Source organism: Ambystoma mexicanum, chromosome 4q (assembly GCF_040938575.1).
Source record: "Ambystoma mexicanum isolate Mex_15411 chromosome 4q, UKY_AmexF1_1, whole genome shotgun sequence".
Taxonomy (NCBI): domain Eukaryota; kingdom Metazoa; phylum Chordata; class Amphibia; order Caudata; family Ambystomatidae; genus Ambystoma; species Ambystoma mexicanum.
This window is the reverse complement of record NC_090928.1, coordinates 451,053,429-451,067,184: the sequence shown is the minus strand read 5'-3', so window position 1 is coordinate 451,067,184 and position 13,756 is coordinate 451,053,429. Positions and strand designations below refer to the sequence as shown.

Below are 13,756 nucleotides of genomic sequence, written 5' to 3'. Positions count from 1 at the left end.
CGAATTCGATTGAACATTATTCATACAAAGGAAGTTCTGTTAAGAAGGAATAAGTCGGAGGAAAACGGGTGAAGATTCTGCGAAATTGGGGACGAGGTGGAAACTATTAAGCACCTGTTAATGGACTGCCCGGCCGTGCTGACAGCACGCACACTACATCTCGGTCCCCTATTCAGAAATCTGCAGTTCTACGATGAAGAGGAATGGTGGTGTCGCCTAATCAGCGGAGAAAAGACGTCCTGGGTCATAGCAGTGGTGGGCTTTTTCCGTGCTATTGGCCTAATAACTCAATAAGGAAGGGACAGCAAATGGAAATCATGGCTCGAAAATCTTCTCTCTATTACCATTGTGGGAGATCAGAGAGAAACATCATGACTTTTGCAGTTTTCCCCGCCCTTATTTCTCTCCTTATCCTCTTTGTCTGCTGTTCTCTGTCTTCTCTTCTGACTGTGAGATCCCTTTAACACCAAGGTCTTTTTCTTTCTCTCTTTTTTCTTCTTTTCATCTTTTGGCTTCAAGGACTCAAAACCTTGTAAAAATTGTTTTATACAATTAAATCAAGTAAAAAAAAAAAAAAAGAAGGCTTATAATATCATGCCTTCGACTGAACATGGGGGCCCTGCACTTTATTGAGGCAATTATTTGGTTATGGTTTGGGACCGAGGTATGGGTTTTGTTGACATCACAAAAGATGTCCGGCTAATGCCAGGCATAGTTGTGAATGCGTGTTATGTTATCATTAAATTGTCCTTGTGTTTGCGTCAGAAACATTTGACAATAAGCCCTCAATATGTGCCTTTTCATCGTGCAGCAGTTGTGTACATCAGCGCTGCACTGACTGGAAATGTGGGAGCAGGCAGTTTGCTGTCTCCACTCTTTGCCACATGTCTCCTTCAGGGCACACCCTGCAGAACAAAATGAGAGACAAGCATGCATCTACTGTGACAATGAAAACTATTTTGCAAAGTGGGTATCAACCTTTACTTAATGGAGCTTAGATTACATTTGGAAAGACTGGGAAATTCCTTTCTTGAGGTGTTTATTTGTTATTAGCATGGCCTAGTCTAATATGTAAATATTTAAGTAATTGGAGTTGTGATGACTCCTTTCAGTGCACTGCTAGAGCCAGAAGGCTAAAGATGTGCAGGCCCAAACGCAAAATTTGACGTAATTTGGCACTGTCTTCAGGACTTTGATCTATTTTTTAACAAGTGGAGTCAGGGTTAATTTTTTTATGCTTTTAGGTACCTTGTTGTGGTCGAAAGAAGCATTTAAAAAACGGACCAGAAAGGGACCAAAGATGCTCTTGTGTGTAAGCGTCAATTTATATGGGATACCATCTCCTATACAAGAGGTTGGGTGCATGCAATTAATTGATTCCATCACTTCTGCAAGATTTATATTTCTAAAAGAGAAGGCTAGTTTCTCCTCATATAGATTTTCCTTTTGTTTATGTATTTGGACATTTAAAGGGTCATCAAGGAGAGTTCTAATTTTATCACAAGCATTTAAAACGTCCGCAAAAGCCTTTTGGATCCTCCACAGAAAGGATAAAGGAGCAAGGTTGTTGAAATTGATTTTCCATTTTTTTTAAGATGCTAAATAACTGTTTCATTTCATTTTTTGCATTTGTGATTTGCTGCTCGAAGTACTTTTCCTTAGTTTCTAGTATTTAGCCTTTACACATTATCTTATGTTCTTTCCAAGCTAATTCAGATTTGTCTTTGTTTGTATTTTGCCAAAGACATTCGGCTTGTCTTTTAGCCTTAATAAGTTCTGTTAGCTCTGCAGTGAACCAGTCATTCTGGAGTTTTTTCTCTAATGACAGAAGTTCTAAATAGAGCTACATGATCAAGCATTTGTTTCATATACGAGTCATAGACTTTAATTAAGGTCTCTGGGTTATCCCCATCTAATGTATTTTCCATTACCATAGTCATCCATTTGGTTAGATCTGATGGAGTAATTTTCTTAAAATTACGAGTTTTTATTTTCTTGACAGGTGCAGTTTTTTTAACAAGCTTTTATTTAAAAAGAACTTTAATAAGAATGGTACAGTGGTCTGACCAAATACAAGGGTTGGTCTCACCGATTTCAACTTGGAGATTTCTACACACAACCCAATCCAGATCTTACCTTTGGAATCCGTAGGCTCAGAATTCATAATTGTGAAATCTGTATGCCTGAGATTACTTTCTATTAGGATAGCATTATAATCAGTTTTATCCTGATATCAGCGATTCAAATCTCCCAGGAGCAGGGTTGCGCTTCCAGGCTTATTTAATTGCCACTAACACGAGCGGCCATGTAAATCAAGAGGGAAGCCACAGCCACATTGGAATGAATAGAAGGCACTGAAAGGGCTCAAGAATACAGAGAGACCTGACATGCTGATTTCGCAGAGAAGTGCAGACCAGTCTGTCAGTGTGCATATTAATACCAAGGACACCAAGGTAGAGAAAGTCTCATACTAGTATATGAGATAGGACATCTGCATGTGTAGAAGTTGAAAATCCTCATAAATGCGGGCAGGAGAATTACATTTGTGGCCCCTACACGTGACTTGAACCTGAAAGGCAAAGCCTATTCATCCGATCCAGACAAGGACCGCTGTTTCCATCCAACCAAAGTCAGATGATACCAAAGTTATATCAGGTTCAAAGCCTAATGTTCTGTCTCAAGGCCTAGAGGATCAGATATGGTGACTTGTTGGGTACATGGAGTACCTTTGTGGCTCTTCTCACCACCTTGAATAGTTACACATGGGCTTATAACTTTCCAAAGCACCAAGACTGAGAAGACCCTCTCTAACCAATCCTTGCTCACCTTCCATGCTGGCTTAGACACTTTTGCACAGCCCAATGACGGCTCACTAACTTGACATACCTATAGTTGCAACATTTAGGAGGTGGTCATAGGAGGAGCCACCAGATATGTTTTAACCAATAAGGATACTAACCCCATATGTATTCCATATGTAGCCTGCCTCACTAACCAATCCCATTCCACCTTAGGCTTGTGAAATGTATCATTTGTTTGTGACATCACTGTGCCTTAAAACCTCCATTACATGCGTGTTACCAGTGTGAGAGTATTGGAGAATGCCACATTGTCTATAACGTGATCCCTGTTATGAAAGCTTTGAATAAAAAGTAACATTTGTCACATCATTGGACTCTTCCGTTTTTGAGTGCAGGGGATTTCCTCGGCCCAGTTCCTCTTGCTTGTAATTAGGGGAATTAACAATCCCTCTCTTTACTTCAAATGGGCTCAAGATTTGAGAACATGTGAGAGGATACTGATCCCATTGGAAGGTCTGTTTTTGGTTTCTCCAATCTTTGAGGGGGTTGTAGTGTTTGAGCCAGGGCATTCCTAGTATCACTTGAAGATGCAGAGCGGCAGTGGCATCGAAGGACAGGTATTCCTAATGATGCAAAGCACAGATCATGAGAACAAATGCGGACTGTATTGCTATGGGTCCGGATGCAAGGGTGGAACCATCCACTGATATGATAGGTCCGGTCCACGACTTCGAGAGTTAAGGTATTTTTGCCCTATGAGCAAACTGGATGTCTATAAAGATCCCTGTGGCTCCACTGTCAACTAGCACCACTACTCCTTCCCATGTCTGATGATCATGAAAAAGATCTATTTGGATATACAAATGGGAGGACTGGTGGGGCATGAGGGGACAAATCATAGGTTGGGAATTCGAAAGGCAGTGACTTGTCCTCAGATTCCTTATTGAAGACGAGTTGTAGCGTTTCCCGTGTTATTACGGTTATGTTTAGGGCAAGCTCTGACAGAATGCCCAGAATCACCACAAAAAAAACATGAATTCAGTTTTTTCCTACATTCCCTTTCATCGGGGTGAATGGGTCCTCTGGTACCACTCAATTGCATGGGTTCTGATTCACAAGAAGGGATGGGGTCCATTTTCTAACTAGGTAGAGACCTCCGAAATTCCATACTTTTCCTTTCTCCCTTCCGATCGTTATACCGTTGGTCAACCTTAAGCACCAACGGCAGATATTCTGTGGGGGTGTTAGGAGTGGAAACCACCTGCCACCAGACATCATTTAGCTCTTCCGTTAGGTCCCGTGGAAGATTGTCAACTGTGCATCTTCAGGACAATTGGTCTGAGTTTCTAGGCCCTTATATGGGCAATATAAGTAAGAAGGTTTCGATTACCATGACGGATATACAGTAATTTGTTTCTGAGGGACTGACCTGCGTATTGCCTGTCAAATGAAATGCTAAATGCAAATAAAACATGGTCTGGAAGGCTTCTGAGACGTCGTCATAATCCCGTAATACAGTGCTGTTTTTTGGAGGTTGAATAAAATGAAGGATATCCTAGCTTGGTTGGAGAGATATAACTGAGGCCGATTCATATAGTGGATTTTGCATTGAGTCATGAAGGATATAAATTCCTTAGGGTCTCCTCTGTATTTAGAAAGCATAGGGGGTGAGGCAAACCCCTGTATATCCCTGATGCAGGCAACCTGCTGGTGTTAGGATGGGTCGGGAGTCTGAGCGAGTAACTCCTGTAGAGGAGTTCGGAACAGATCCTGGTCTCCATGTACTACTAATAGATGCAAATTTTTTAGCCAACTGATTGATCGTCCCTTGCACCACGGTCAAGGACAGATGCAGCATAGCCGTCTCTTGGTGAGAGGTGGCTACATCTACCTGTAACTTCTGTACGGCAGAGGCCAAATCTTTAAGTATAGCCTCCATCGCTCAAGAGAGCAGCAAAAAGGTTCTTGCAATCTGTTCGGTCTGTCAGAACGAAATTGGTTTTAGAACTCGCAAAGCCTTGTAAGATATTACCCTCCTACCCCAAAGGATAAGCCCCCCTGGCAAGAGTGACTATGCAGGGGAGCCAATCCCCCAGGGCGGGAGTGCTACTGCACACACCCCCTGAGACAAGGGCACTTCCTAACAACCGCCCCGTAAAAAGAAAGCATTTTAAACTTGTGTTAACTTTTCTTGAAATTAGTTATTTTGTTTCTGGAAAGGATTATGTGCAGTTAATATTAAAAGCATGTTGAAGCCCTTCTTTGACCATGTGTTCAAACAGGCTTCTTCCCAACAGAATTTGTAAAGATCCATTCTTTGGCGATGGTGTCCTAAAAATATTCTTTTATATTTTGGAATGTCTGCGTTTAAGAATTTGGTTCTGATTTGATCCACTTTTTAAAAAGAATGTTTTAACTAAAGCCAGCAAACCTGCTAAGAGGCCAATAGGAGTGTTATTTTTTTGAATTTCTAAAATGAACTGACCTCTCATGGTAAAAATAAATATTTAATTGTTTTTTATGCGATGAAAAAACACTTCAAATCCTGAGTCCGGGTGATCTATGTGGTTCCTAGAATGATACTACCTTTTGGGTGTCAATAAGTGGTGAACATAAAGTGTGAAAACTCACAGGAGACAGGGGTAGCTTGTGTTTCTTTGCTTTCTTTAAGTGTTATTTTTGGTGACATCCCTAGTCATACAAAACCTATTCCCCATTCTTAAACAAGTTTTCAAATGGCATTAGCTCTGTCAAAAACGTAAGAAATCAACACGTTGTTGAAGACTGTAGGAAATAAACCAAACATAAAAGTTAACATTTCTCACCATAAGCATAGGTTGATTGCATACATAATGACTTGTTAAATGAAAATCCTAAAAATTAAATGTAATTTTAAGAAGATCAAGGCTATCGTAAAACATGAATGTTTGATAAATCCTTGCTATTTTAGGGGTGATTATATTCCTCATCATATCTTTCATGGCAAAAGACATCCTAACAATACCTTAACAGTTTTCTTTGAAAAAATATTTTGGGCATGCCACATATGCCTGACAATACTTACTGTAGGGCAATGGCACTTCCCACTGCTATAGATTTTTTTTAATATATAAGGCACTACTTCATACACTCCCTTTTTGCAGTAATTCAGAAAAATGGTGGTGCAAAGATGCACAGGTCTTGACAAATACCATTAATTGTGAAAACCCCTACTGTCTGTTTCAACTTAAAGGTTATTTAGAAAGTAAAAACGCATTCCCTGTGCTCTTCAAATCCAATGTACTTACTAGCTTATCCCTTGTTGATGGAGGCTGTCGGCCCTTGGAATGGACATCAGGTAACCATGTTTGTAACTGAACCCAACTCTTGTTGGAGTTATGAGCAAGTTTGCATGTTCCCGCCTCTTCACATCTTATATGCAATTTATGGTTGACTTTGTCTTTGCAGATAATGAACTACATTGGGAAAGGCAGAGTGTGTGTAACCCTGGTAACCAAGAATGAGCCTTGCAAGCCCCATCCCCATGACCTTGTGGGGAAAGACTGCAAGGATGGCTACTATGAGGCTGAATTCGGAGCAGAAAGAAGAGTTTTAGCGTAAGTACACAACCAGATTGAGAATATTGTCTTCTTCACTATATGCCACAAACATGTTCAAGGTTCGGAAAGCAGGCTATCCTTTGGGGAAAATGCATTGTGGAGATATGTTATGTTATTAGGATTTGAATCGCGCACCACTGTAATTTGCATGGTCTCCAGGTGTTCTGGCAGTGAGTGAGTGGGTTTGGTTAGTTGGGTGGTGATGTAACATGCATTTCGAAGGGATTGTGTCCTCCGACGTATTCCTCATCTTAGATATCTCCTTCCAGCTCTGCTGTCCTCGGAAATGTTTTATTTTTTTTTTCTCTAGAGGGCGCTGCGCGTCGACGTCCTCCGAGTCGATGTCCCTCGACAGCCGCCGTATCGACGTCGACGTCATCCTGCCTATAAAGGCCGCGCGCAGCGTCCGTTGCTCAGTTCCGTTTTTCCGCGCTTACTCGGTGCCTCGGAATACCGTTGCTCAGTTCTTGTCAGATTAATCCTATTTACTTCGAGTTATTCGATCCGTACTCAATGGCTTCCTCGTCGGAACCGACAACTCCTCGATCCGGCTTCAAAAAATGCTGAGATTGTGGGAAAAAGATGTCGCTGACTGACCCTCACAGAGTTTGTCTGTGGTGTTTGGGAGCTGAACACCATTGTTCGGAATGCGAGGACTGTATGTCCATGACGGCTAAAGCCCTGAAGGAGCGTAGGGGGAAGCTGGAGAAAGGTAAGACTTTTAAAGCTTCTTCTTCGTCGACGAAGTCGAGACACTCGTCTCCTCGTCACCATTCGCGCTCCAGGTCTCGGAGTGGGTCTCACCACTCCTCGAGATCGAAGCACTCGAAGAGGAGACGTCGAAGATCCCCTTCTCCGTCTTCCTCTTCCTCTGTTTTGCCAAAAAGAATCCCTTGCCCCACGAAACATAGTTCCCGGGCTGAATGGGAGGAATTCCGCAAAAATATGATGAGCGTCTTCGAGAAAGCGGCCTCGACCCCCTCGAAGACTGCCGAGAGCGATGCTCTGGTCGAAAGACCCAAAGGTCAAAAACGCCGCGAGTCGCAGTACCCGGCGAAGGAAACCTCTCGAGCGCGTCTCGAACCCTTGAGTAGGACTATGACCTCCAAACCTTCCTCGAAGGTTCCGTCGACGCCGTCGACGAGGGTTCCGTCGAGGTCGATGTCTTCGACGCCGTTGTCGAAGGGACCTTCGACACACGGGTCTGTCGACTCAACGCCAGCTTCGACACCGGCATCGACGCCAAGAAAAGTCACGGTTACGACACACCCAGTGACTATCCCCAGGTCCTCAACGTCGATGGCTTTGAGATTGTCGAGTAGAATTCCAATTCTGTCGAGGTCTTCGAGGCCTCCGCCTTTGTTTTCGACGCCACGCTCGAAGCCTTCGACGTCGGCGTCGACGACATCGACGTTTTCGAGGCCGATAATGACAAGTTCGGCTCCCTCTGCCTTGGAAATGGGATTTACTCCCTTTATGAGTTCAGAACAATTGAGAAATATGTCCTCAATTTTGGAAGAGGGGAATTGTCTGAACAGGAAGACACATTTGAGTTGCAGGGACCTGTAACCCCAATTAGAGAGGAAATTTCCTCTGAAGAACGCAGGTTAAAGGATCTTCATGATTCCTTACATGAGGCAAGTGGGTTAGACACTTCCCCTGAGGTGGAGTTTGCTAGGCCAGACCCGGGGGAGCATGCTGAAACCCCCTATAGAGCCTTAATGGCCAGGATCACAGAGTTCATGGAGTGGTCTGCACCTTCAGAATCTTTCCAACAAGATGACCTCACGGATATTCTTGACAAAGGCCCACAGGAGGATCCTGTGGTGCCTTTTCATAAAGCTCTTCAGAGGAAGATCATGACAAACTGGGAAACCCCAGATGTAGTACCAGCAGTAAATAAAAAACTGTCTACAAAGTACAGGGTATCTTCTACAGATCCGGAGTTTTTGTCTAAACACCCATCCCCAGAAAGTCTGCTGGTACAGGCAGCATCCTCTACCGATGTCAAAACGGCTTATCCTACCGTCCCACAGGACAGGGACGATAAAAAATGTGATGCTATGGCAAAGAAAGTCTTTTCAGCATGTAGCATGGCGTTAAAATCTGTTAATGCTACTTGCACCCTTGCTAGGTTCAGCCATACACTTTGGGAGTGTGCTTCTACAGCGGCTGACTGCATCCCGCAGGGAGAAGAAAGGGATGCGTTCCTGAATATTATAGAGGACGGTAAAGACGCTATGTGCGAATCCCTCCAGACGGGCATTGATTCGGCTGACAGTATCAGCAGAGCAATGGCGGCAAGTACATCAACCAGGAGATTTGCTTGGTTGAGAAAGTCTGGTTTTGCCCCAGATGTGCAAGCCAGGCTCTTGAACATGCCATTCGATGGCTCTTCTTTGTTCGGGAAAAAGGCGGATGACAGTTTAGAGAAACTGCAAACTTCAAAAGCAGCAGCAAAATCCCTAGGAGCTGCAATCCGTCAGACTCCTTTTCGTCCCACAGGAACCTCTGCGGGGGGCAAGTCCTTTCGCTGCTACTCCGCATTCGGAAGAGGTAGAGGACGACCGGCTCAAAGGGGACAAAGAAGAACTACCCGAGGTGGACGGGGTAGATATTCAAAAGCCGCAGCAACAGCAGGTGCCTCTTTACCATCGGCATCTGCATCAGCCGCCCCAAAACCACTCTGAGGACTTCCCTCACAGGACACCTGTAGGAGGCAGGTTGACTCAACATCTGGCGGTATGGCAGGCTATCACGTCAGATGCTTGGGCATTGGAAACAGTTGCCCAAGGTTACTGCCTGCCTTTCCTACGTATACCTCAGAGTCATCCACCGGGGATCAGCTCTCAGAAATCTCCAGATCCGCTCCTCTTGCAGGAAATTTTGGACCTGCTAGAGAAAGGTGCTATAGAACCGGTACCTGTAGCGGAGAGGAACAAGGGCTGGTACTCCCCTTACTTTCTCATTCCAAAGAAAGATGGAGGACTGAGACCCATCTTGGACTTGCGAGAATTTAACAAATTCCTCAGGAAAGACGAATTCAAGATGGTCACTCTTTCTCAGATCCTCCAGGCCCTTCAGTTCCAGGACTGGTTGGTATCTCTGGACCTTCAGGACGCTTATTTCCATGTGCCTATCCATCTCAAACACAGGAAATACCTGAGGTTCGCAATTGGCAACTCTCACTATCAATTTCGAGTGCTGCTATTTGGGCTGACCTCCGCCCCGAGGGTCTTCACCAAGTTAATGTCGGTAGTGGCTGCAAGTCTAAGGAGGGAAGGGATTCACGTCTACCCCTACCTGGACGATTGGTTGATCAGGGCTGTTTCTTTGGAACAAGCTCAGATCCAGCTAAATCACGTGTGCCACTTCCTTCACAGACTGGGCTTCTCCCTCAATTTAAAGAAGTCACAAATGATACCATCGCAGAGACTCCAGTTCATAGGAGCGATCCTGGACACTTCCCTGGGAAAAGCCTCGCCACCAGAGGTGAGGGCTCAAGATATTCTACAGATGGTTACCAAGTTCCAACATACCCAACGTCTCCCAGCCTTCGACTTTTTGAGGTTGCTAGGCCTCATGGCATCCTGCATTTTCCTAGTGCCAGAAGCTCGCCTGAGAATGAGATCCCTCCAGTGGGCACTGAGGACTCAGTGGTCACAATTCTCAGGGAGAATGACAGATCTTCTTCAGGTTCCCGGCAGGGTGGCTCGAGACCTTCAGTGGTGGGCCTGTCAGGAGAACATTCTGAAAGGAGAACAGTTTTGGCAACCCTGGCCGGAGATAACAGTAGTCACGGATGCCTCACTCACGGGGTGGGGAGCCCACGCCAACGACTTGACCATCAGCGGTCGTTGGTCTCCATCGGAGTCCAGACTACATATCAACCTGTTAGAGCTGAGAGCCATCAGACTTGCGCTGAAGGCATTCCTGCCAGCTGTACAAGGGAAGAACGTCCTGATAATGACGGACAACACGGTGGCCATGCATTACCTCAACAAAAGAGGAGGCGTAGGATCACTACCCCTGTGCAGAGAGGCGATGCAGCTCTGGTTTTGGGCAATCCGAGAAGGAATCTCTCTATCGGCAGTTCACCTAGCCGGAGAGAAGATTTTGACAGCGGACGCTCTGAGCAGGCAGAACACAGTCTCCCACGAGTGGGAGCTAGCTCAGGAAGTCCTTCGCCCTTTGGGGAACCCCTCAGGTAGATCTGTTCGCCACCAGCCTAAACAGGAAATGCGACCTGTTCTGCTCAAGGGAATTTCCCCCGAGAGGAGCTCTGGGAGACGCGTTCATAGTGAACTGGGAATTTCCGCTTCTGTACGCGTTCCCACCGGTCCCTGTCATTCCTCAAATGATCAGGAGGTTGAGAAGATTCCGGCGAACCATGATCCTAATTGCCCCGGATTGGGCCAGGAGAACGTGGTACCCGGACCTTCTAGACTTGTCCATCTGCCCTCCAATTCGACTTCCACTCAGAGAGAACCTACTCTCACAGAAGGGAGGTCAGGTTCTCCATCCAGACATCAAAACCCTCAACCTTCACGCTTGGCTTCTGAAAGGCTGAGGTACAAGGATTGGGACCTCCCTGATGATGTTATGGAGGTGTTGCTTTCGACAAGGAGGCCAGCAACAAAGTCTTTATACCGCTGCCATTGGAACAGATTTTGCAGCTGGTGTAGAGAACAGAATATCGACCCTTTTTCATGTGGTACACCAATGGTTTTGTCCTTCCTACTATATTTGGCAAATTCAGGCCTTCAAGTTGGCACCATTAAGGGCTATCTCCCAGCGCTATCCATCTTTAAGCGTACTGCGGAAGAACCATCCTATTTCAAATTACCCTTGGTAATACAGTTTCTAAAGGGGCTAACCAATGTTTATCCTCCAAGACCATTCCAAGTTCCCCTATGGGATTTAAACTTAGTACTAACTTTCCTGATGGGCACACCTTTCGAACCTCTCCATTCTTGTTTGTTAAGATTCCTTACCCTTAAAACTGTTTTATTAATAGCACTTACATCTGCTAGAAGGGTGAGCGAATTACAAGCTCTTTCTTGTAAACCCCCTCACACAATATTTCACAGAGACAAAGTTGTCCTGCAAGTGAAGCCTAATTTCCTCCCAAAGGTGGTTTCTGAATTCCATATCACTCAGAAGATTACCCTACCATCTTTCTATCCTCCTCCTCACCCGGGGAAAGAGGAAGAGAGGTTACACAGGCTAGACCCTAGGAGGGCTTTAAGTTTTTACATCAGTAGACTAGCCAGGATAAGACAGGCAGACCAGCTGTTTGTAGGTTACGCAAGTCACAAGCTGGGGTTACCAATAACTAAGCAGACCATTTCCAGATGGATCATTCTAGCCATTCTAGAATGTTATAAACTGGCAGGGAAAGAGCCCCCTCAAAACCTTAGGGCTCATTCGACCAGAGGTATTGCAGATTCATCGGCCCTCAAAAGAGGCGTGCCGGTTAAAGACATCTGTGCGGCCGCTACATGGTCGTCTGTCCATACCTTTACACGTTTTTACAATTTGGATTCCTCCTCCAGTCAAGAGACTAGGTTTGGAAGGGCTGTACTGCATTCTATTCATCAATAGAAGACAGCATGAAGTCAGTACTCCCTCCTCCGATAATAGAATACTGCTATGGGAGCCTATCTAAGATGAGGAATACGTCGGAGGACACAATCCCTTCGAAGAACAAGTTACTTCTTACCTTGTAACGTTCTTTCGACGGGATGTTCCTCCGACGTATTCCTCATCGACCCTCCCATCCATCCCCGCAGTTCTACTTCCCTTGTTGTTGCAGTTTACGCTCCTTCAGGGTGATTAGTTTAGTCCAGAAAGTATTATTGTGGGCTACAAAACGGAACTGAGCAACGGACGCTGCGCGCGGCCTTTATAGGCAGGATGACGTCGATACGGCGGCTGTCGAGGGACATCGACTCGGAGGACGTCGACGCGCAGCGCCCTCTAGAGAAAGAGAAAAAAAAAAAAATTCCGAGGCCAGCAGAGCTGGAAGGAGATATCTAAGATGAGGAATACGTCGGAGGAACATCCCGTCGAAAGAACGTTACAAGGTAAGAAGTAACTTGTTCTTCTCCAGCATTGGATCTTTCATGGATTCACATGCTGTGAATATATCCCGTCGTCAGGCTGGGAATCCCCGGTTACCTTGATTTAGTAATTTTCCTATGGAAAAACTTGACACTCCGTGAGTGTCCCATCATTGTCGTTGTGGGTGCTTTTGGTCTCCACCAGTAGGACGATGAGTGTATAGCTCCGCACCAGCAGCTTCCCCTCAGATTTCAACCTTCTTTCAAGCTGGTTGGATTCCTTGCGTTGTTCTCTCCCGAGAGAAAACTAAGTTTTTCTGAAAATTACTATTTCTTAATCTTCCTCCATCCGGAGCAACCGACGTCTACATACACGGCTCCATTTGTGACCATGGAGACCCCTGGATCAAAAAGGTCGTTATTTAGGCCTTGTGACACCTGTGGCCTAAAAAATGTGTATGAGGGCGATAGACATGCGGAATGTCTTTACTGTCTTTACCCTAACTATTCCGCAGAAGGATGTGACATCTGCCAGGGTTTGTCACAAAAAGCCCTTAAGGACAGAAACAGTTGCCTAATCTGTTGGGCCAATGAGGAGGGAGCATACCCGGCGTCGGAAGTCACATTAGAGATCAGAGCCGGTAGCGAAAAAGCAAAAAACAGCCTAAATCTCCCATGGGTCACGATAAGGCGAAACATTTGTTCCCTGTTAACAAACCACCAGGTAGTGGTGAGGGGGTCCCATAATGGGTCTAAGCACTTGGCCAAGGTCCGGTCGGCGAAGATGCCATTGGAAAAACCGAGGGATAAAGGTTCACGCCCATCGACAAAGCCCACGTCCGACCCGTCCAAGAGATCCTCTCCAACGAAGGACAAACACAAATCCAAATCGGCTACGAGGACTTTGTCTTCTACGAAAAAGAAACACTATTCGTCATCGGAGTCTCGCAGGTCCTCCTCCGGACATGAATCGTCCACAAGACACCTCTCGACGACCAAATCGTTGTTGAAATCCACTCCAACAACCACATCAATGACGATCACATCATCAACGACAAAGAGCAATCCCACCTCGTCAACGACCAAAAACATAAATCGTGCGGAGATAAACCTACACAACCGTCGACCACCATCTCAACAGAGACTACAGGGTTACCTATACAGGACAGTATATTGTTCCCCAAAGGTATTCTGAAACCCCCAATGGAAGACAGGATAGAACATGGTCGGGTCCTTCTAGAAATGTCTCCTATAAGTTACCCAGACATCATGCCGGAAGAGATTTTGCAGCACA

The 13,756-nt window shown here is 45.3% G+C and overlaps 1 protein-coding gene across 1 annotated transcript in view; it reads left to right on the top strand.

Annotated features, from left to right (window-relative positions):
* Positions 1-13,756, top strand: part of REL (REL proto-oncogene, NF-kB subunit) — a 951,280-nt gene that overhangs the window by 445,247 nt on the left and 492,277 nt on the right. The window contains exon 4 of the mRNA XM_069608033.1: positions 6,249-6,397. Coding sequence (XP_069464134.1) covers positions 6,249-6,397 — 149 coding nt within the window. The remainder of the gene's footprint in view (positions 1-6,248; positions 6,398-13,756) is intronic.